The sequence below is a fragment of the Lissotriton vulgaris genome (assembly GCF_964263255.1).
Source record: "Lissotriton vulgaris chromosome 8 unlocalized genomic scaffold, aLisVul1.2 SUPER_8_unloc_1, whole genome shotgun sequence".
Classification (NCBI taxonomy): Eukaryota; Metazoa; Chordata; class Amphibia; order Caudata; family Salamandridae; genus Lissotriton; species Lissotriton vulgaris.
The window spans coordinates 1319919-1345733 of NW_028240615.1; the positions used below are offsets into that span (position 1 = coordinate 1319919).

The 25815-nt window shown below is 33.2% G+C and overlaps 1 protein-coding gene across 1 annotated transcript; it reads right to left on the reverse strand.

Moving 5' to 3' along the window:
* Positions 1-653: 653 nt before the first annotated feature.
* LOC147672954 (uncharacterized) lies at positions 654-21479 on the reverse strand. The gene is made up of 6 exons (XM_086947853.1): positions 21368-21479; positions 14956-15018; positions 12824-12855; positions 5017-5454; positions 3452-3667; positions 654-1620 (listed from the first exon to the last, which is right to left on the reverse strand). Exons 4-6 carry the CDS (start codon positions 5452-5454, stop codon positions 1357-1359), a joined length of 918 nt encoding a protein of 305 aa, XP_086803979.1. The 5' UTR covers positions 12824-12855; positions 14956-15018; positions 21368-21479; the 3' UTR covers positions 654-1356.
* Between the last annotated feature and the right edge of the window lie 4336 nt (positions 21480-25815).

The following is a 25815-nucleotide window of genomic DNA, read 5'->3' on the forward strand; positions in this document are numbered from 1 at the left end:
TTTTGTGGGCGTGGCGAGAGTGATCTTTGAATGTTCTCACATCCATCTTGCCTTTACATAGTAACACACTTGATTTTTTCAGAGGTCAGCATACAGTTATAAAATGTTTCTCTTTCCCACAACCTTTGCAGATCCACCCTATGGCTACACATTCACCTTCATGGGAAATAAAAATCCAGATTGGAAGCATAACTTTGATTTCTTTAAAGATGTTGCCTTACTTACATCTTGTTTCTGCTTGTGTTAGCTTTTCACGGTCAGGGCCGATTAATTGTGGGTTGTTCTGTCTTCCATATCGTAATTAAAGAAACAAGCATTTGCAATGCAATAGGTCTCGCAATATTTAAGTTTGAGCTATTATTATTGTAAATGGCAATTCTTTTTGCTTTCTGCTATATTTTTTTATTTAAATAAAAAGCAACATATAAGTATTTGTTGTTAATATTATTTATATAGTATGTTAATTTATTTGCATAAAATACTAGAAGAATTTCTTAACAAAAAAGTTTCACTTGATAAAATGTTTATTTGTACATTTTAATATCAAATAGGTAAGTGTAAACAACACAAATATATTGTGCAAACAGTGCAAAACATTTTAGTTATAAATATTTTCGTTTTCTGAGGTAGTTTGTAAGAAAATGGTTGTAAAAGGCAAACATTCAAATTCAAATGTAACATATAAAAGTACAGTTATAACTATTAAACATACATTAATAGTATAGTATAATTGTAAACACCACAAAATCGTGCAAACAGGGCAAAATATTTTAACCATAAATATTTTCGTTTTATGAGGTAGTTTGTAAGAAAATGATTGTAGAAGGCAAACACTCTAATTAAAATGTAATTCTTAATGGTACAGTTATAACTATTAAACATACATTAATAGTATAGTATAATTGTAAACACCACAAAATCGTGCAAACAGGGCAAAATATTTTGACCATAAATATTTTCGTTTTATGAGGTAATTTGTAAGAAAATGATTGTAAAAGGCAAACACTCTAATAAAATGTAACATATAATGGTACAGTTTTGGATAATAAACATACATTAGTAGTATAGTGTAATGGTAAACATCATAAAAATATTGTGCAAACATTGCAATGCTGTTGTACTCATACTGTTTTTTTTTTTTTATGAACATGGTTTTTCAAGAAACGACTTTTACATTCTAAATTAGGTGCACTATATAAAAGTACAGTTTTGCACAAAAATAGTTTTTTGTATTAGTATCATTTGTATACTTTCAAAGAATGACTTTAGATATGGAAATACACATGTGATAAGTGTTCTAGGCAAAAAAAAAATTTTGTTGCAGTTGAAGGAAATTTTGTTGTTGTTATTTTTTCTTTATATTTGTTCCAGGACATCTGTGATGCATCCATTGCAAAACAAGACTTTTAGTTTAATGGGTAAATATGCCATTAGAGCATCCTCAAAGTTGTCAGTCTCTTGTTCTATTCCTAAGAAGTCCATTAAAGCAATATTCACAATGTCTATTGACTGTAAATTTTCGTTTGTTTCCACTTGAGCTGTCATCGTAGTATTTTCCTGAAATATTTTTTCAACTCCATATAAGGTAATGAAAATTGTTTCCTTTGGAGGTTGCACAACCTATTGAAAAATTGTTGTAAAAAACCATTATTGTTATATTTGCATTATTTCTAAAATATATGCAAGTGTTATAAATGCAATACATCAAGTTGTAGAAAAATATTTACATACTTCGGCAGCATACATTAAATGAAAAGTCAATATCATAAAAAGAGGGACTTGTAAGTAGCCTTTTATTTTATCGAGATAGTGGCAATCTTGTAGTCTATATATATTGGTAGACATGTAATAGGTATGTTGCGGGCATTATTTTACTAAATCATCAATGTATTTACATTTTTATTGATTTAGTAAAATAACAATTAAGTTTTTTTTATATGTGTAGGCATATAGATGTATATGCTTTTTTTGTAGATTTTTTTTGTATTGGTATTTTACAATCAAATTTCTGTAATTGTAAAATACTAAAATAGTTTGCATGCATTATATGCATGTACGTAGACTTATGGTAAGATATGCAAAATTGTGATTGCATATTTTGTTTAAGCTATTGCATTGTAGTATATTATGGGGGTGCTACAGGATGTTTAAGTGACATGCTTGCTTGTTGGAATTTTCTATTTGGAATTCAGTCTCAGTTTTAAAATGCTTGATTCATTTTGTACACTTACAATTATATAGCAACATTCATGTATAATTGAAGTCACTTTTATAAAGTATTACAGCATGATGAAACATGCTAAAACAATTACATTAATACATTAATATAGCTAATCAAGATAAAAACCTCAAGAAGAAAGTAAGCACTAAATGTAGCATCAATGTAAACATTGCTGCAGGGCATGTCAAGTTGAATAGTACTAAAGAAGAGGCCTATATAGGATGTAAAGTACAGTAATATGTGCAAAATAAGCCAAGATTTGATATAGCATTTAGCAGCAATTTTGCAAATTAATGCAAAGACATATCATATTAAAAATAATCACTTATATATAGCAGTCTTTTTAAACGTTTGATATAGCATGCAAATAGATGGTACAAATATGATACCTATGCTAGGCCTAAAGTGCCATAGTATGTGCAAAATATACAAAAATTGAATGTTATATTAACAGGAATTTTTAGCATCTAGTGCAAAATTTGACAAGTGAGGTAGTATTAGTCGGAGAGAGGTCTAAACTGAGAATAAAGTGCAATAGTGTGTGCAAAATATGCAAGGATAACTAAAGTGCAATTAATAACGTCTCTTACGTATTTTGGTAGCAACAAAAGAATGGCCTAAATCTGGCATAAAATGCAAGTATGTTACAAATATGCAATTATAAGTAAGGTGCAATATAAAGTTTCCTATGTATTTAGCAACAATTATATATAGAAAGTTTTAAAAGGTATAGGTCCAGAGGGGTACAAAGCCAAGGGAACAAAGATAATGAGATCTAAAGAGATAATTATAACTAAAGTTCATGTGTATGAGAAATGCAAAACGTTTTGCAATAGCTCACAGGGGTAAGTAGGTGTCTGTTTTAATGCAGATCATATTATAATTGATTTCCTGTGCTCGATATAGTTAAGAATATAAGTTGCTAGACGGTAACATATATTAGGGGTTGACAGGTCAAATAAGAGTTGCATTGCAACTGTTATATCACACGTATTGTGTTCTAAAAATAGTTGCTTTATATAAAACTTGCTAAAACTAGTATAAAAGTTGTAAAGTGGTAAAAAGTGGCAGATATTCTGTTTCGATCCAATTGCATGGGCACGGGCTTATTTAGTTTACCCCAAAAAGACATTTGTACATATTGTTACTTTGCCTGAAAAACATTATTGTGTGGAAAAAATAATTAAAAAGGATAACATTGGTGTTGTATAGTTTAGAAATTTCACTTACTTGTATGATTGTATGTCTTGTTGTATTTAATATTTTTTCTCCGCTAAATTCGTGTACAGTCATATGAGTTAGCTGTACATATGTTCCCAGATTAAAAATAAAGTCTGTTGCTTCTCTCCACAGACTTATCTTAACAGAGTCGGTAGCATCTTTTATAGTGATGCTTCTTATTTTTGTTTCTTGTCCTTTAACGATTATGATTCTTGTATCTTCAATCTGTAATTTAAATTTTGTTTTTAGTATTGAGTTAATGCAGTCACATTTATGTATTGTTTTAATTTAATAAATCTGTTTACACATTTTTATTAGGACTATATACTTTTGTAAAAGAATAGCATTTATTTTAAGCAATCAATATTTATTTGTAAATTATTTACTTACCTTATATTTAGTTGCGATTTGTTGTTTTGCCCTTATTGTAAGTGTATTGAAACTATCATGTTTAAAGTACTTTACTTACCTTAGTATTACATAAATGTGTTACTATCATACTTAAAGCGCTTTACTTACCTTATAATTGAAATTGTTTGTTGCTGTATATTTGTAAACATTGTATTAGAGTTTTTTACTTACTTTACTATTGAAAGAAATGCTATTTTCATTTCTGAAGTGCTTTACTTACCTCTTAATTTAAATTGATTGTTGCTGTATATTTGTAAACATTGTATTAAAATTTTTAGTACAAAATAGTATTAAAATGTATTTCGTACTGGATAAAATTGTATGCAGAAAGCATTTTCACAATCGTTTTTCTTATTGTATTTAATCTTAACAGTAATTACTACCAAATGTAAAATGCTTTACTTACCTTATACTTGATAGGTAATTGTTACTCTAAAATAGTATCATTTGTCTATAATTGTTTGCTAGTTAGCATTGTTAAAACTCTACAAAGCATTGGAAGAATTTGTGGTGTAGAATACTGCAAATGCCATTTGGTTTTCAGAATGAATATTTATTAAAGAAGCAAGCATATATAAAGGGCTTTACTTACCTTATAGTTGGTAGTTAACTGTTATTCTTAAAATTTGTATTTTGTTTTGAAAATTGTTTGCAAGTAAGCAATGTGATAGCTCACTTAATATTAAAGAATATTTTTTAGGCAAAGCACTAATTCAATTTTTTCATAGAATGTAACTTTTTAGGAAATGCAAACATATGTAAAGCGCTTTACTTACCTTATAATATCTACTGATTGGCTGTATTTCCAATGATTTCTGGGGGCAGAGTACTAATTCAATTTTTCTGTAGAATGTAATTTTTTAGGAAATGCAAACACATGTAAAGCGCTTTACTTACCTTGTAATTACTATGGATTGGCTGCATTTATAAATTTTTCTTGGATATTTGGTAATAACAGTTGAAAATAACATTGGATAATATTATGTTCATATAGTATAGCATGTACACTGCAAATTATTTATACATATGATTATATGCAAATTATATGTACAATTGCATAGCAAACAGTTATATATAGGCATTTGTGGAAATGTTTTTTTGGCATTACAAAGGAGATGAATTGCAAATATCATAGTAATAGCAAATAATTTACTGCATCTTACCTCTGTTACTGTTCCAGATACACTTAGTAGTGTTTTTATGGCAGCTTCGCGTACAGCCTTAATAGGAGAGACTGGCGGTGCCACTGGATTTAAAATATACTGTGCTTCCTGGATAAGAGATCGGGAAATAGAAAGTGCAGGCATTCTTGCAATTTTAGTTTTTTTGGTTATCAATATTACACCATCTTTCAAAATGTAATTTCTAATCATGAGTCCATTTTGTTCTTTTGTTTGTTGATAGTATTCTTCATTATAACAAGTTGATTTAATACATCCAGTTTCATCTGCAAGTGACATGTGGTACAATACTTTATTCTCATTTTTGGCATTTCTGTAGTAAGTTTTAGATGAACATTGTATAACGTTGACACGGACTCCTTTTTGATATGGTTTGGCATCTACTTGTTTGTCGTTCTTGAGTTCTTCAATAGAAATCATCTGTAAAATATAATGCATTAAGTTAGAATGGTAGATAATGTTGTAAGATAAATATATACAGACAGTAATGTAATGCATTTATTTAGATAGCTATCCATATAGGTTTGTGATCACTGTAATATGATTCTAAAGTGCCACAATTTATAAAGCATGTATTTGTAAAAATGTTGTCTAATAAAGAATTGTAGTCTGTCGTAGCTGTTGTTATTCTTTGTTCGCAATTGAAATATGTTAACATGTGACTTAAAAGTAATTTAGCATTGTGTGTTGTTTGTAGCAAATCAATATTGAAGTCACCCATTATTATATATTTATGGAGTGGGTATGCATTCATTGTAGTTGTCAATATTGCTAAAAATGTTTCTGTTGGCACTTTGGGTTGTTTGTAAACAAATACTATTAAGTAATTTGTGTTGTTTATTGTTTGTGTTATTGTCAGTATGTCAACTTGTTGTGTTGTAGTAAATATTGGATTTATAATTATTTGTGCTTTGGAATAGATTGCAATTCCATGTTTTGTTTGTTTATTGGAAAATTTGTCAAATATTACACAATTATAATTATCTATATTATATGCATTGCTAGGTGTTTTGTGTGTTATATTAATTTCAGTTAAGCATAATATGTCTGCGCTTAATATGTTATTATCAGCGTTCATTGATTTGAAATGTTTTTGTAATGATCTTATGTTATGTGTTATTATTGTAAAGTATTTGCTATATTGTGCTATTTGTGTTATAGATATTTCTAATATCATGTCTTTTTTTAAGCGTAGCATTTCTTCATGTACTTTATAATGTGTTGCTATCTTATTTTCATTGACATTTTTCAAATATATATTTTTCAATGATTTTGCTCGACTAATTGCTACATAATGTAAGTGATGTGTTTTGATGTTATTAAAATGTATATATAATGGTTCTATTGTCTGTCCTTGTGTTCTATGTATAGTACGTGCCGATGATTGTCGTATTGGGAATTGTTTTCGTATAATAGTGATACATTTTTTGCTGTATTGAAATTGACGAGAAATTTTAAATATTGGTGTCCAAGCATTAGAAATACTTGTATGAAATAGATGCTTGTTTTGTTGTCTTGTTTGTGTACCTATTTTCTGATTGTCAAAAAATATCCAAATAATAATTGGGATATCATCTACACAATCTACATACTCAACTATGCCTGTTGCACCATTAGTTAAACCATCATTAACATTAATGTTTGAAGTTAAATCATATCGTAATTTTATTGCAATATGTAATGTCCTTGATAAATTCATTGTTTGTGTTGCATTTGTAGGTAATCTTTCTAGTATTGCTTCTTTTGCCATTGCACTTAGGTCTCCTGCTACTGTATCTATTGCTATTGTTGTGTACACAGCATAGTGTTTCATGTGTTCTTGTAAAACATTATTATTAATTTCATCTACTTCTTTATTCGTACCCATGATATATGGTATTGATTTCATTGTATGTAAGTCAGGTTGTATTTCGCGAGTCTTTAATGATTGTATATCATCATTAGTATGTTCACCTATTCTTAGTCTATTAAGCATTTCTGCAAATGGTAAATCATTTATTTGTCGCATTATTTTAGTAAGTTCATATAATTTGAAATTTGCTTGCCACAAGTTTGTACTTAATGGTGCATACATGTGTCTTGAATTTTCAAATATATATGAATCAAAAACAGGTTTCAATTGGTAAAAGTCTCCAATAGCTATTATAGAAATTCCTCCAAAAGTATTGTTTGAGGCTTTTATTTCTTGCATTCTATTGTGTATAAAAGTGAGCATATTTGTTCCTACCATTGAAATTTCATCTATTACTAATACTTTTAAATGCATTAGTTTGCTTTGTAGTGCTGCTCTATTTTCATGTGTTAATTGTTTATATGATAAAGTTTGTGAGATTGGAATTTTGAATGTGCTATGTAATGTTTGTCCACTAATATTATGTGCTGCTTGTCCTGTTGGTGCAGTAAGCAAGATATGCATATTGTCTGGATTTTCTCCTGCTTTGGTATTGTAGTATCTTAGTAATGTTTGGTAAAGTGCAGTTATGAGAAAACTTTTACCTACTCCAGCACCTCCAGTACAAAAAGTAAAGAAATTTGTTGTTTGAGTTTTGAGCCAATGTAAATGGTGATACACAAAATTTAGTTGCTCGGATGTTAAATTTTGCATTATGTTATTGTATTCTTCTTCAGGTAATAAATTATTTACCAGTAAATCTTCTTCTGTTGTGCTTCTAACTCCTAAATCTAGTGACAAGTCGTAGTTTACATTATCATCATTATGTGCAGGTATTTCACTGTCATCTATTGGTATTTGTTCTGTTGGTGATGCTGGTGATATTAGTGTATTGTCATTATTATGTTCTACATCATCATAGGGTGTTATATTTTGCTTGTTATATAATGAAAAATTATTATCAATTTCTATTTGTAACTCCAGGTATCTTTCGTAGTATGTATCTTTGTCTGAAATTATATTACTTTCTATTCTCCAGGGGTAAAAAAGCATTAATAATTCCCTGTAATAGTCTTCAGGTTCATTAATTTTATTAAATTTGCGATATCGTATTATTTTATTTTTTTTACGGCAAGTGTATTTTTTAGTAGTTTCATTGGAAATTAATTCATTTATTTCAAGTTCTTCATCATCAGAACTATAAAAGTTTGTTTCTAACAGTAAATTATCATAACTGTTTTGTACTTTTCTTATTTTACTCTTTGGTACTATATCATATTTAGATGCATAATCAGCTAAAGTACATGTTTCTAATGTTATTGGTCGTTTGCTATACTTATTAATTATATTATCAAGTTGTATTTTTGTTGATGTTTCTGGCATCATGTTAATTGTATGCATGTCTTTCATTAAGTACGTCCGTTTGTCTGGTAAACTTGTATTGATAAATAAAAATGATCTAGAGCTTTTCCTTAATGGCATTTGTAGAATTAGATAAGCAGCTTCTTGTGCACTAATTTCAGTGCAATTCAAAAATTTGTTTCCAATATGCTTTAATTGCTCTTTAATGTTTACATTATGAGAGACTTCTTTCGCGGCTTGTGCTATTATTTTGCTTAATCCTCGTTGAGATTTACTCAAATATGATACAATATATACTGCACAAGCATATGCATCTAAGACATATTGTATATCTATGTTAGCTTGCCATGCCTGTAATATTATTCTGTTGTAATTATTAATAAAAGATTCAGCTGGTGTTCTTTGCAAAAATATAGTTGTTTTGTTTATTTGTAAGCGTATGCATTTTATATATTGCTCTTCTGTCAATTCTATTTTGTGTAGAAACTCTTCATATGTGTAATGTGGAAAGCTTTCTGAGGACATAGTCGAATAGATAATATCAATTTGTTGCTGTGCAATTGTATCTTTTTTATCTAATTGTAATGGCTTTAATATTTTAGTACATGGCATAGGATATTTTGGGTATTGATATTTGCAAATCTTTTTATGTTTTATACGACAATTTTTAGTATGTCCATGTTTCTGCAATGGAAGTAAACATTCAAAGGACAGTTCTTCTGTTTTTTGACAAGTTATATGTTTGTTAATAAAAGATATAACTTTGTCATCTTTGTCTATGCTATATTGTGGTGCATTATTTACCCAAAGTAAAGCATGTATATGTGGTGATCCTCTTTGTTGAAATTCAACTCTGTAAAAATAATCTGATACTTTACCTATTGGATTACTCTTGTGTAATAATATGCAGTTAAATAATTTCTTTACTTGATAATCAAATTGTCGTGCACAAGTAATAGGATCTTGTTGTATTAAACTACATTTACTTTCCCAAGACATACTTTTGAACTCTTCTCTGGTGCATTCTTTAAGTTTCTTTATACGTAACAGTATATTAATTAAGTGATACCATTTTGTTTCTGCTGCAGACAAAGTCAAAAAAAAAGTTGGAATGCCCAATTGTCTTATCATAGCAAACAAATCACGTTTGCAATTTTCCCAGTAAGGAGGAGAACTGCGTATTGTTTTCAATATTTTGTATCCCTCATTAAAGTGCAATATAGTTTGTAAATTTTCTTTTATGTCTTTTACTGTTATTATTTTGCCATCTGTAAAATGTTTTCTAAGTGATATAAATATTTTATCTTGTATTTGTTTAATTTGCAATTTTTTTAATTTGAAAAACAGATTAGTTATATTATTAGCTACTCTCTTATCATAACTTCTTAATTCCACTTTACATATTGTACTATAATGTACTGATACATGTCTATCTTCATTAGCTGTTCTACGTTTACCACAAAATATTGTAGGAAATGCTAAATATTCTGAATCTTTATCCTCAAATAATCCACGTGGTGTATTATGCTCAGCAGGTGCCAAACTCAATACAATTCTGTTATCGTCTGTTATTGTTTCATTAGTTAATAATGTATCTAAATTGCCTACAGGCATGTTGTCTGTACTACTTGAATCATCACTACTATTAGATGTTTGTAGACTATTTGTTTCAATTGGAACATATTCCCAATCTGAATTTATAGTTACTCCATATTCTTTAAACAAATCACTATTGTATGCTAACCATGAAGCTGCTCTTTTAACTATATTTGGTCTTACATTTTCATAGTGTGTGTATGATTTGTACTGTAATTTTCTTTTTAATTTAATTGGTATTGTCATAGTATCACTTATTTGTCTTGGTAATATTGTAACGGTGGTCATAACATCGGCTGGAACGTTTACTACAGCACCTGTTAAGGATTTTTGAAATCCACGTGGCAGTGTTTTAATTTGTAAAAAAGGTATTCTTGGAGATATTAATCTTTCTTCTAAGTCATACAAATGTAATTCAGGTGGTATATCAGGGAAACTCATGCCATTATAAACTGAACATGGTGGTATTTTATTTTGAATAATGTACTTATAGCATGTATTACATGAATAATTACTTGGCTGGTTACTAATATTACATAATATAAAAGTCTTGTTGTGCATTATATTGCAGATATTTCTAACTGATTCTTTATGCCACATTTGGTTACAAATAGTGCATATATATTCAGGCCCATAATAGATTTCATTAATAAAATGATCTATGATGGACTTTGTAGCTGGTTGATTAATATTTGTATTCTGTGTTACATGTAATGCTACATTTTCAACAAAAGAATCATTATTTTTTGTTTGGCTAATAGTAGCGTCCGGTATTTCTGAGTAGTCATTACAAATATTAGGGCTTATAGTATGTTCTGTTTTATTTGTTTGTTGTAAACTAATATTATCCTTCTTGGTAGTAACATTTACTCTAATATCTATAGGAGTAATAGGTATAGTTTCAGATGCTAACTTAACACTATAATGTATTATCATATGTGCAAGTCCTTTTTTATTTTGTGTAATAAGTCTCCTCTGACTTTTTTGAAAAGAACTTTTAAGTATCGAATTAATAGTAATTGGTATAATAGTTAGTGAGATTGATTCATAAATTAGGGGCAAGATGTTATTTGAAAGCATTGTTAGATGCTTCACTAAATGTGTTATTGTTGTACTATGTAAAAGTATTGTTTTGCAATTATGTGTTTCCTGACTATGTGATGTTGTATTCAAATAATAAGTAAAGTAGTTGTTATCTTGTTCTGTAATAACAAATACAATTTTATTCAAGTACATTATGACAGAATTATATGTAGTTAATGTATTTTGTAAAGCAAATGTAATATTTCTTTGTAAAGTATCATTCTGTAATATTATATGTATTTGTTTTTTTTTAAGCTGAATTGAATATGTTGTATTATTATATTTAATGTATTTAGGTATGTCATTTATGTCTATATTTTGTGTTTTATAAAACATCAGCATGTCTTCATACATTTTTTCGCCAAGATGCATTATATTATGTATCTCTTGTATGGACCAGTTTTTCATAAATGTTAATTTGTTGTAAAGTACAGCAAATATAATATAGCAAATATATAAGCTATGTAGTTCATTATCTTGAAATTTTGTTTTTAAAATGCTATTATTTACTTCCAATAACTTGCTATTACCTGTAAACTCATTATTGACAATGCTTATATTACTAAAATGTAATGCTTTGTTTGAGAGTTGTTTGATATGACTATTTTTAGATTTTTTTGCAGTAACATTACTGACTTTACTTTGGCTAGTATCCAATGTTATATTTGATAGTAATTGCTCTTTTAAAATTAACTCTTCTATATTTGTTTTATTCTTTGATATTTTCTTTTTATCTTTTTTAAAATTTTGCAAGTGTTTAGTAACTTCTGTTTCTTTGCTAAGAACAGTAATTTTTTGTTTTTTACAACGTTTACTATTTTTAATTTTAGTGGGAGGTCTTTTTGTTGCTGTTTTTATTAAAGTAGTCGTTTCAGATAATGTATTTAAGGCTGATTTACCTACTTCGATATTTGTAGCATTTTCTGTAAGTGTATTTTGCAATCTAGATGTTGATGCTTTATCATTCTCAATGTTATTGCTATTTTGTTGTACATAAATGTTTGCTTTATGTACAAAAAAATTTGTTTTATTTTTTAATTTTTTTTCTTCTATTTTTAAAGCACGATCAAATGATGTTTTTAGTATTTTCTGAATATTTATTGCCGTTAATTCAAACTGGACATCTCCTGCATTAAATGCTTTGATGCTATTTGCTAAATTTTTAATATAATGAATTACTTCTTCAAAAGTTTTTTTTTTAAGTAGTACACATGTGCCATCATGTTGTGGCATTCCAGTCTCATTTCGGCTATGTGAATCAAATACAAAATAGCTATCTTCATTTTTAAAAATAGATATAACATAGACATCCATACAAAGCAATACTCCAGAAGCTGTTATTGTTAAATTTAATGCTTCTTGTATGTCTGGATATATCAAATCAAAACGTGTAAATATATTACCATAGTAAGCTTCTCCTAATTTAATTGCATAAATATCATTTCCATGTGTAATATATTTAGGCAGATCATCAGGATGCATATAATCCTGTTTATTGATGGAATGCATCTCTAAATATAATGCATTTCCAAGATCCATTATATTATGTAAATCTTCTGCATCCCATATATTAGCTATTTTATTTTGGTTGTGAATAATAGCAAAAGTACTGTTTGGAAGGCATTGTTTGCCTCTTGAATGTATAGAAAACTTTTCATGGCCTTGATGGTATTGAGCTTGTATGCTATTATGCATTATTTTATATTTAGAAAAGGTTATTTGTATGTTAATATTTTACAAATTGTATGTATTTACTAAATATATTGTATATCTACAATTTTGTACAAATAATAACAAGTATTCTGTTTTATAGGTCAGCTTTTAAATGATAATAACAATAGAAGAATAGATCTTTACCTTATTGTTTTCTTCTTCTTTATTTGAAGTGCCTGAAATACAAAGTTTTGTTTAATATAATTAATAATATGTACATATGATATATTTGTAATATAATAGCATTAAAACAATATGCATGTTAAAGAACATATATTTTAAGAAACATGTTGAACCGGATGATACCAAGATGTTATAATAAACTTTTGGATGATTTAATATAATAATATATCAAACATTTAAGATTTATTTGGAGATGATTGCTGTAATATTGCACAAATATATTATATACAGCATCATTAATACATTCTATATCATTTAAAAGTATATATAAGTAGCATCTTATTGTCTATTTAGCTATGCTGGTGCTTTCAGGCTGCTTACATATTAGTCCTTACCATAATATTATAATGTTTAATTACTCAATCCTACTATAATGTTAGGCTTGTATTTCCATAAAAGAAAATTTATACATATTTTGTTATTAATTTTTAATGTAAATCTGATAACAGTTTAAAATACTAGCATTTCTAATGCGATATATTTTTATAGTAAGTTTCACCTAATTGCTTTGCTAAATATTTGAACAGCTACTGCAACAAAAGAATACAAATAGCAAGCTCAAAAATGTGTATCTTTGTTTTCGTAGCAATAGTGGCATGCTGGCTCTATGAATTAGTGTGAAAGTTAGGTGTGACATATTGCAATTGATATATCAGTAAATTATAAATATGTTAACATAATGCATGCACAGCTTTGTGATATGTGTGTCTGTGGAAGTCATGCATTGATGGCTGGATGTTTGTCTGTTTATTTGAAATATGCCGTTTCAGTTGTTGATGTTTGCCTGGTGAAAGCATATATTGAATGTTGTTGATGTTTTTTTTGTGGTAGCATGCATGACAGATGGTGCTGTATGTTAAGTGGAAGAGTGCAGTGTTATCTTCTAACAGAATAAAACATGTCAGTGTTCATTATTCACAGCGTGAAAAACACCTGACAGCTTAAAATACTTGCATTTATAATGCAATATGTGTTATATTTATTAATATGTTAGCTATTAGCATTGCTAAATATTTGAACATCAAATGCCAAAAACTGTATAAATAGAAGCGATAAAAGATATGTTTTTATTTTTGTTGCAATAGTGGCATGTTGCATTTCAGATGAATATATTTAAAAGTAAGGTGCACAATAGTGCCATTGCTATAATAGCTAATTCTAATTGTGTCCAGAAAAGATGTATACATTTATGGTTGGTGGTGTGTGTGCATGTAAAAATTGTATATTGATGGATAGTGTGTGTGTCTGGTGGAAGTATGTATTGTCAGCTGGTAGTTTTTGATTAGTGAAAGCATGTACTCATTGCTACTGCTGTTTGTGCATAGTGTAAGTGTGCACAGCTAGCTGCTAATGAAAGCATTTTGTGAAGGCTGGAAGGATGTATGTTTGTTAGAAGTGGGCTTTGATATTTGTTGATGTCTGCTTGGTAAAATCGTGTACCAATAACTAATAATGTGTGTTCCTGTTGAAAATGTATACTGCCAGCTGGTGGTGTTTGTGTTTTGTAGAGAAGGCACTAACTGTTGATAGTATATGTGGCTTGTAAAGCATGTAGTGATAACTGAGGTTATGTATGTTTGCTGAAGCATGCACTAACAAATAAGGATGTGTGTATGATGAAAGCATGCAGTAATGTCTAAAGGAGTATGCTTGCTAAAAAATTGAATGCATACAGTAACAAGTAATTTGCCACTATATCATTCCTCAACTTGCAATGTTTACAGTATTATTGAAACATATTGCACATAGCAGTATTCAATCTGCATTGTTCATATCATCACTTAATGGCTAATGTCTATATCACCACTTAATTTCCATTGCTTTTAATGGTACTCATTTCTGAATAGCTACAGTAGCAGTCAACCTTTTAGCCTACAATAGCATTAACTTACCATCCTTTACAAAACCACTTTATTATGTTGATTATTAATTGTTTCTGAAATTAGTAAACAATTTGCTCAATAAACTCCTTTTGTACATGTAAGAGAACAGTTTTGAACAGAATTTCTAGTAATATGCAAAATATATATGTCTACATTAGGATAATAACTAGTTGTAAAGCAGAAGTTAAAAAACTATTCAAATGCACTTACGTTGTATTTATTGTTGAACTTTTCTTTGTTTTCTTTTGGTGTTTAGTGTAGGCGTAATAAATGCTGTAAAGAAATATTAGAAAGCATTATTCGTGGGTATTTTACAAAAGTTCATATTAAATTATACTGTATTATTAAGCAATAATAAAATGTAACAATCTTTATAATGCAACTGATTAGTACTTTTGAAAGCAGTTGTATGAAATATTTAGTGGCCTCATATACAGTACGCAGTATATAAAAAGCTTGTTTTAATTACCTGTAGACTATAATAGTGCTACATTATATTCTGAAGTATTCATTTATTGTCATATTATTTAGGAAGTACTTTACATGAAGATGTCATTATATTATACATTTTAACGAGTTACAAACACAAGTAGTAATAGTTACAGTGAAAATGTAAGTTTTAAGAATTGATAAATGCTGTATGGAGGCAGGATGGGTATATAATAGGTGAATGCTTGCTTGATAGATTAACGCATGATAATTGTATTTATTGATGAATGCTTGAATTATTAATGTTTGTATAAATGCATCAATACATGCATTATAACAATATGCATGATGGATATATATAGATGGAAAGATGAATGGATGAATGCATGGCATATGAAGTATGATGACAGTATTGTATTTATAAATACATACACACTAAAGGCTTTTAAAGGTGCTCTCTTAATCCTTCTAGTCACTTAGTGTAATGGCTAACTAAAATTGTACAGCCTGCTATTACATTACCGAGAGTTTCTGACTGTAACAGGTCAGAGCCCGCCCTCCCAGTGGCTACGAACAGGGCCTGCTTAACATAAGTGATTACACCTCCTCCTGAAGGATGTCTAGCAGATTACCATCACAAGGCCAAAAGTTTCAAAGCATCTACTGCATTGAAATTAATACTACGGCTTCCCCTCAGATCTGGGAATGCCATCCATGCCCTGAAGCCTATTTGCCATCATTCTAGAAGAGAAATTTGATATTCAAAAGGCGTGTTTCACATACAGGCTGGTCATACACATAAAGGTGGGCTACCTAAGGTGCACTACCAAAAACGGGTTTCACTATCATTATTTTGGTAAAAGTAAAGAATTCTGAATTAGGGCTTTTCCTACTTCCCACATGTAGGTTATATAGAGGGGTATAGTCACCCTAGTGGTTGGTAGGCCATTAGCAAATTGATACTCTCCAGAGTACCCCCAAATTGAGTATTTAATTTATGCTCCCTTCCCCCCCCCCCCTTTTACTACAGATATAATTTGTCTCCCTGGGAATAGACGAAGGACAAAAAAGAGCAGTCAATGCAAGAACTAGAGAACTACAGCAAAATTTGGCATCAAAACCTGCCTGTCTGTTGGTACTTCAACAAATGCAAATCCCAAATCATTGAAAAATTTACTTTCTCAATAACACGTGCAGGATTGTTAAACACTTTGCCAACTATCTGGCATTTCCTTTGACATAATATGGTCATTTCTGTGCCTCTGCAGGCTTCACCCTTGCTTTAGTTCACTGTGTTGTTAGACATTGGTACCAGTAAGGTACCAGCCTTTCAGGAGGAAGTTGTACAGGCAGTAGGTGGTCAGGTCCTATTTCTCTAGGAAGTTTACAAGTAGCTAAACTATCCAAGTGTCCCTTTGTGCCAATGCCATGTGTATGAAAGCACTTGCAGTAGCCAATGCTTGTTAGTGTCTGCTTGAACACTACTGCCGTCAGAGGTAACGTACATGATCAGGGATTTCAGGAGTGATGAGACTGACACTGAAAATAGTAATGCTGTCTTGTTTTTCTTAACCTTAGAAATCACATTGAGATTTTTAACCCCTTCCATGCTAATGACAAGGTCACCTCGTCATGGGTGTTACCTGCACTGCGCTGATGACGAGCTGACCTTGTCATGAACAATGGTAAAATAAAGATCCAGCACCAAGTGGCAAAACCCTTAGCAGCCAAAGTGTTATATGCAAGTGGGTGGATGTAATAGTATATGCAAGAATGATGTATAAATAAATGCATGCATGATAAATACTTGTGAATAGATGGATAATTGTATAATTAGATGTGTGGGTAAATTGATTAGTAATGTAATGGTACAGCATTGTTAGATGCATAAATAGGTGAATGCATGTATGATAAATGGGTGCATGATAATTGGATCAGTTGATAGATGAATGCATTAATGATGTATGTATAATTGCATGAATGCATGCATGATAGCTGTACGCATTTACACAAGTTTAAGCCATTGGCATTGTAAATGACAATACCTTTTATTTATGTTTTAAAAACAAAAAACATAAATAAAAGGCATTGTCATTTACTATGCCAATAGCTCAAACTCGGGCAAATGCAAGACCTATTGCATTGCAAATGCTTGTTTAAGCCTAGCAGCCTATGGATCATTAAGATCTGTCTCTTGTAGCAGAGCTGTATGAAATTTCAATCGAGCTGAGAGAGATGAAGCACGCTGATGTTTAATGGTGTTTTCTAAGCCTCTTGACATTCCACATAACTGTTTTAAGTTGCATCACAAATATTAATGTGGGCACAATTGATCTCATCCTGCCTTTTAGTGAGTGATACAGTTATTCACGCTACAAGTTTATCTGGTACTTGGTCTCTTTGCCTACCACACAGAGCAATGTTCACACATGTGCAATTGTAAATGCCATTTTACAGGAGCGTGTGAAGGAGGTATACACAAACAGATGTCAAAACACTGACAGCATTAAATATAAAGAAAATGATGCGTCTTCAGATAAGGGAAGAGAGAATGGGTGGATGTGTGGTGCAGAGTACAGAGTCAAACTAATGTGATTACCAGCTAGGGCATGACATGCAAGACATGTAGATGAAGGATTTCAAAAAAGATATGGGGAGAAAAAGGGCCGTAGTGGGAGAGACTGCAGAGGTAAGAGGTGCAAAGGGGAGAACAGGACGGATCGCCTTGAGAAATACCGAAGACCACTACCCCTTCCACATACCCTGGTAACGGAAAGCATTTACTTATGAGAAAGCGTCACACATTTGGCAGTACAGTGTGTCGATAAAAGGCTTACTACTATTGGAAGGTGGAGTTTGCGCTATTCCTTCCTCTGAAATAAATGCAAACTAGAGAAGCTGACGAGTTTAAGCAAAATGCGCATCACTAGAGAAGCGATGCTTATATCGAGCCCGGCAAACATAAAGCAGAAAGTTGAATGCACTGTGCAGATGACTATTACAGCAGGCTGGATTCTAAGGAGGTGAAAACAGTGATGCTAAAAAGAACAAAAATAAGGAAGGATTTCTTTCGAGGGTTGGTTGACAGGCAGCTGAGGATGAATGTTGTGAAGGAGGTGCCACAAGATGGCGCAAGTGTAATGAATTTCTAAAAAGGTAACTAACCAGCATGCAAAAGAGAGCTTGTTAACGCGCCTTGTTTCAAGCTCGGAAACAGAATCCAGTGCTGCATGGGATAAATAAACACACATTTACACAGGAGCAATTATCTGCCCCAGTGGCCTCTAGAATGCAATTTTAACGTAACACGTCGTCCACTTGTGAGGGTTGTTTTCAAGTGCGTGCAACACACATTCAATTCACTAGTCTAGTTCCCATAGGTTTTCTTGCAACTGTTTCGCCTATAGCTTAACAAGAGGAGCGAACGGTGCATTACAGGAGGAGACGAGAGAACAATCACCGCCGCAGCCCGGAGGAAAACACCGGAAGCAGATGTCCGGCCCGCCGCCTGGTTGTGGGCGGGGCCGGAAAGAGGTGTGTCCACTCCCACTGCCTCGCGGAAGCTTTGCCTCAGCCTGTTGTGACCGGAGATGCCGTGCCAGCCATGGCGGGGCGGGGGGTGGCCGTGCAGAAGATGGAGCCCCCGCTGGAGAAGGAGAGACCGGCCCGCCGCCGAGCACCAGCCGACCCGGTGAGTGCTTGCGAGGCAGGAGATGGGAGCCGACCCGGTGAGTGCTTGCGAGGCAGGAGATGGGAGCCGACCCGGTGAGTGCTTGCGAGGCAGGAGATGGGCACAGCGCCGTGAAGGGAGGGGGAGGGGGGGAGCGTGTGTGTATGCAGTGTGTGTATGCAGTGTGTGTGTGCAATACTTTGCTGAATAGTGTCACATTGACCCACAATGATATATAACTGGAAAAATGGCTTGCAATGGCCTGTAGCTTCTCGAAGCACTCACAAACATATGAATATATTATTGAACATGGCGTTTATTCGTGCTGGCGCGCATACATGATTTAATAGTACAAAGCACACTCTTTGTATCTGTTTTAAATATAGAGTTGTGCATCTCATCGTAAATGAAACCTGCATGCAAAATATCTAAATATCAATTAAGGTAGACCAAAACTGCGGGGCACTAAATAGAGTAACGAGTAAAAAAAATTATAAAATGCTAGGTGAAGTCCGCACTATCTACAAGTGTCACAGATTACTTTATCTAAATACGGTTGTCTAATTAAAGGCGCTATGAAAAAAAACAACGAGCGGCTTTATTTTTTAAAATGGACTCGTTGTTGTCTATTGCTAAGTCGACACTACGGGTGACATGACTGCACGGTTGCATGCAGCTTACACGCACTTGTGTGAAGTCCGCGCTTTTTGAATTGCTACAGATCACTTTATTCAAATACAGTGGTATCAGAAAAGGTGCTATACGACAGACAACCAGCGGCTGTATTTTTTAAAATGGGCTCGTTCTTGCTTATTAATTGCTGCGTAGCTTTATTTTGCATTGAGAGCCGCCATACTGGCGCCTGTTAACATGGGCTTCCGCAGTGTAGGAAGCAGAATAATAAACAAAGAGCGGTTATATTTTTAAATGCGTTTGCTGTTGCTTTCAAATAACTGCGTGTGCATGGCCTTAATTTAAAGCACACTCCCTGTGTAATATTTTATAATTCAGCACAATAGCTTTGCCGAATATGATATTTGCAGGCGAAACATCTAGTATTTGTGTACGGTAGAAGGTAGACTTAATGGCGGAAATGCTTAAAAGCTAGTATATTTTGCGCAATAGAAAACGCTTTTGTTTTCATTATATCAAAGCTATACAAATGCCAGTAACATTACGGAAATACTTTGCTCAATAGTGCCACATTAACTCACAATCATATAACTAGAAAAATGGCTTGCAATGGCCTGTAGCTTCTCGAAGCACTCACAAACATATGAATATATTATTGAACATGGCGTTTATTCGTGCTGGCGCGCATACATGATTTAATAGTACAAAGCACACTCTTTGTATCTGTTTTAAATATAGAGTTGTGCATCTCATCGTAAATGAAACCTGCATGAAAATATCTAAATATCAATTAAGGTAGACCAAAACTGCGGGGCACTAAATAGAGTAACGAGTAAAAAGAAATTATAAAATGCTAGGTAAAGTCCGCACTATCTACAAGTGTCACAGATTACTTTATCTAAATACGGTTGTCTAATTAAAGGCGCTATGAAAAAAAACAACTAGCGGCTTTTTTTTTAAAATGGACTCGTTGTTGTCTATTGCTAAGTCGACACTACGGGTGACATGACTGCACCCGTAGTATGCAGCTTACACGCACTTGGGTGAGGTTCGCGCTTTTTTAATTGCTACAGATGACTTTATTTAAATACAGTGGTATCAGCAAAGGTGCTATAGGACAGACAACCAGCGGCTGTATTTTTTAAAATGGGCTCGTTCTTGCTTATTAATTGCTGCGTAGCTTTATTTTGCTTTGAGAGCCGCCATACTGGCGCCTGTTAACATGGACTTCCGCAGTGTAGGAAGCAGAATGATACAACAAGGAGCGGTTATATTTTTCAACGCGTTTGCTGTTGCTTTCAAATAACTGCGTGTGCATGGCCTTAATTAAAAGCACACTGCCTGTGTAATATTTTATAATTCAGCACAACAGTTTTGCCGAATATAATATTTGCAGGCAAAACATCTAGTATTTGTGTACGGTAGAAGGTAGACTTAATGGCGGAAATGCTTAAAAGCTAGTATATTTTGCGCAATAGAAAACTCCGTTTCCGTCTTCATTATATCAAAGCTATACAAATGGAAGTAACATTACAGAAATATTTAACTGAATAATGCCACATTGACGCACAATTATGTAACTTAAAAAATGACTTTCGATGAACTGTAGCTTCTCGAAGCACTCACCAACATATCAACAAATTATTACTAGCGTTTCGTCGTGCAAGCGCGCATACATGATTTAACAGTACAAAGCACAGTCTTTGTATTTGTTTAAGATATAGTGCTCTACTAACTCTCTGTAAAGACCTGCATGCACAATATCAGGTGATCAATTTGGTCAGACTAGACTGCGTGCCAGTAAATAAAGTAACGAATTTAATGAATTATTGAATGCTGGTACATTAATAGCAGCAAATAATATTAAAAAATACGCAAATAAAAGCTTACCTTTAAATGCAAATAATTGGTAGATCAGCAGCGAAGTCCAGTACGAAGCAAATAAGTATCCGAACGTAGGTTGTTGTTCTCAGCAACAGAAGGTCTGTGTAACAACTAGTAAAGTCCCAACATAAGTATCGGCTGCGATCAGATACCAAGCGTTAAAAGCAATAAAATGCAAGGCTCACAGGACTAACAAATACTTCAGTGCCGTGAGAAAGTCGGCTAAGTGCGAAAAAACATGTCTGGCACTTCTCAATGTAAATTAAAAGGGCAAAGGGGACTGTTCTTTTTAAACAGTTTCGTTTCTTTGAATGCATGCCGTGAGTTTCAGTTTTAAACACTTTCGTTTCTTTTAATACATGCTTGAGTTTCATTTCGTATTTGTAAAATATAACTTAATGAATGTATATTAGTTGTTTACCACAAGTCTTAGAATGCTTTATGTAAATGGATATATTTTTAAAGTAATGCATGCGAAAATATATTACAAAATGGATTTGAAAATGTATAGACGTAAAACATTTTGGTAAAATGCTGTTGGCAGTTTTTTGATGTGATGCCTTTAATATGAGGCACATGCATTCACTTGAACTTTTGAATGAAGGCCTTTTACAAACATCCCGCTGAGTTATTGTATCGCTGTATGTAAAGTGAACGTATGCCTTATTCTAAGAATATTGCTGCTTATGTTTTATGGAGCTTTGTATTCAGCGATAACTCGTTCCAACATTTTTCACTCATTACACGCATAAGTAAATGCACCATATTATAAATGTTAAACTCCTAAATCAAAGAAGGCGATGCCATGTGGCACATGAAACTACAAGTGGTGTAACTAAGCCTGGGTGTTTTGGCCAGAATGCAAGTATGCAAACTTCAACATTTGAAACTAGACCATCGAGGAACATACCGACGAGATATATAATTGCTGCGTGTAAATTAAACGTATGCTATGTAAATCTGTAAAGCTTCTTGTTTACCATGTAAACACGAACCTTGAAGGAGTATGCCGCCGACGATTTTACAAACGGGCTTTGCAATCAGTAAAAACTCTTTCACATGTAAACACGATCTTTAAGAGGGTGAAGACTACGTTTTTTAAAACGTACTATTTCAATTTGCAGCATGTTACTGTAAAGCTTTTTCTTTCAGATATCAATCAAGGCCTCAAAAGTTGGTGCCAACGACGTATTTAAAAAGCGCTATTTTTTATCGCATTATGTATAATGCCAGTACCTTCAATATATAATGCAACACTATAAAAACTATAATCTTTTTCTGTAAATATAAAGCCAAAGCACAACATTTCTAAATCTCATTACACAAGCAGACATAGCATCGCCGCAGACATAGTGCCGCCGCAAAGCACATTTTGAAGTGCTATTGTTATTTCCGACTGTTTACACCTACTAAATAACACCATGTCGATAACTGTAGGGGCGAGAAAAGAATGTGTAAACGAATTCATGCAAGTAGATACCTGCAGGCTTTAAAGTCTGTAGCAAACTGCTTACGGAAAGAAAATCAAAATAATGTTAATGTAGACAGAAGCAGTACATCAAAAGTGTTTTATTATTTTTGAGAATATTATACTGTAAGTAAAGGCACTCTAAGACAAGCAACGAGCGACTGCATATACATGGTATCTTTGTCGCTTTTAAATTGCTGCGTGTACATTCACTCGCTTTGTTTGGAGCCCCCCAATAATGGCGGGTGTATCGTAAGATAGGCTGATGCGCTCTAGAAAGCACAATTACAAGCAGAAACAACCATAAGTAAAGTCAACAATACAGGTTAAATCGCCCACTGTTGCCTGCTCCTTTTACGCACTCGAGTGAAGTCGGTGCTAAATAAAAAGCAAGTGATTACTTTAGTTAATGTTTTTGCATGTGAAGTAAACGTATGCTTGTATGCCACATTTTATATTTGTAAAATACAACACAATAGCACAGAGAAAGAAACACAATATTACTTTATATATTTTATGTTGGAAAATGCCCATTGTTAAACGGTCAGTAGAAATAAACACGTTCAGCTCTAAGACAAGAAACGAAAGTGATGGTAGAAAGACACATGATATTCTAATTATTTCGTATTGAAATGTGACCCTGGATGAGAGTGAACAGTGAAATAAACACACTATGGGCTAAAACGACATAAGCTCGTTGTAGCTTTTAACTTGCTGCATGTGCATGGCCTCACTTTGCATTAAGCACCGGCAAATGGCGCTCTAGTCGAAAACAACATGCGCTCATTGTTTCTTTTAACATGGTGCATATGCATGGGCTCACTTTGCATTGAGCCCCGCCATGATGGCGCCTGTACTCTAACATTAGCTCCCGCCGTTCTTGGGTGCTGCTTTCACGCAATGGCGCCTGGATTCGAACAATAACTCCCGCCCTTTTTGGGTGCTACTTTCACGCACTCGGAAGGCTGTATTTAAAATGTGGTCTGTGTTGAAATGTGACCCTGGATGAGAGTGAACAGTGAAATAAACACACTATGGGCTAAAACGACATAAGCTCGTTGTAGCTTTTAACTTGCTGCATGTGCATAGTCTCACTTTGCATTAAGCACCGCCATAATGGCACTCTAGTCGAAAACATCATGCGCTCATTCTTGCTTTTAACATCGTGCATCTGTGCTGTTTGATTGCACGCAGTCGGACGGGTATATTTAAAATGTTTCATTGCTGCGTGTTATAATGAAGCTCTAGTCGAAAACAACATGCACTCATTCTTGCTTTTAACATCGTGCATCTGTGCTGTTTGATTGCACGCAGTCGGACGGGTATATTTTAAATGTTTGATTGCTGCGTATGTAATGGCGCTCTAGTCGAAAACAACATGCACTCATTCTTGCTTTTCACATCGTGCATCTGTGCTGTTTGATTGCACGCAGTCGGACGGGTATATTTAAAATGTTTCATTGCTGCGTGTTATAATGGCGCTCTAGTCGAAAACAACATGCACTCATACTTGCTTTTAACATCGTGCATCTGTTATTTAAAATGTTTGATTGCTGCTGATTGCTGCGTGTTATAATGGCGCCCTAGTCGAAAACAACATGCACTCATTCTTGCTTTTAACATCGTGCATCTGTGCTGTTTGATTGCACGCAGTCGGACGGGTATATTTTAAATGTTTCATTGCTGCGTGTTATAATGGCGCTCTAGTCGAAAACAACATGCGCTCATTCTTGCTTTTAACATCCTGCATCTGTGCTGTTTGATTGCACGCAGTCGGACGGGTATATTTTAAATGTTTGATTGCTGCGTGTTATAATGGCGCTCTAGTCGAAAACAACATGCACTCATTCTTGCTTTTCACATCGTGCATCTATGCTGTTTGATTGCACGCAGTTGGACGGGTATATTTAAAATGTTTCATTGCTGCGTGTTATAATGGCGCTCTAGTCGAAAACAATATGCACTCATACTTGCTTTTAACATCGTGCATCTGTTATTTAAAATGTTTGATTGCTGCTGATTGATGCGTGTTATAATGGCGCCCTAGTCGAAAACAACATGCACTCATTCTTGCTTTTAACATCGTGCATCTGTGCTGTTTGATTGCACGCAGTCGGACGGGTATATTTAAAATGTTTCATTGCTGCGTGTTATAATGGCGCTCTAGTCGAAAACATGCGCTCATTCTTGCTTTTAACATCGTGCATCTGTGCTGTTTGATTGCACGCAGTCGGACGGGTATATTTAAAATGTTTCATTGCTGCGTGTTATAATGGCGCTCTAGTCGAAAACATGCGCTCATTCTTGCTTTTAACATCGTGCATCTGTGCTGTTTGATTGCACGCAGTCGGACGGGTATATTTTAAATGTTTGATTGCTGCGTGTTATAATGGCGCTCTAGTCGAAAACAACATGCACTCATTCTTGCTTTTCACATCGTGCATCTGTGCTGTTTCATTGCATGCAGTCGGACGGGTATATTTAAAAGGTTTGATTGCTGCGTGTTATAATGGCGCTCTAGTCGAAAACAACATGCACTCATTCTTGCTTTTAACATCGTGCATCTGTGCTGTTTGATTGCACGCAGTCGGACGGGTATATTTTAAATGTTTGATTGCTGCGTGTTATAATGGCGCTCTAGTCGAAAACAACATGCACTCATTCTTGCTTTTCACATCGTGCATCTGTGCTGTTTGATTGCACGCAGTCGGACGGGTATATTTTAAATGTTTGATTGCTGCGTGTTATAATGGCGCTCTAGTCGAAAACAACATGCACTCATTCTTGCTTTTCACATCGTGCATCTGTGCTGTTTCATTGCATGCAGTCGGACGGGTATATTTAAAAGGTTTGATTGCTGCGTGTTATAATGGCGCTCTAGTCGAAAACAACATGCACTCATTCTTGCTTTTAACATCGTGCATCTGTTATTTAAAATGTTTGATTGCTGCGTATCACGTGAATGTCTGCCTTGTGCCCCATACTT

Excerpts from the sequence above, each read along its gene's own strand:
- LOC147672954 (XM_086947853.1), bottom strand. The coding sequence starts at position 5,454 with ATGATTTCTATTGAAGAACTCAAGAACGACAAACAAGTAGATGCCAAA. Across the intron at positions 3,668-5,016 it reads TATCTGGAACAGTAACAGAG|ATTGAAGATACAAGAATCAT; the intron begins GTAAGATGCAGT and ends TTTAAATTACAG. Across the intron at positions 1,621-3,451 it reads CAAGACATACAATCATACAA|GTTGTGCAACCTCCAAAGGA; the intron begins GTAAGTGAAATT and ends ATTTTTCAATAG.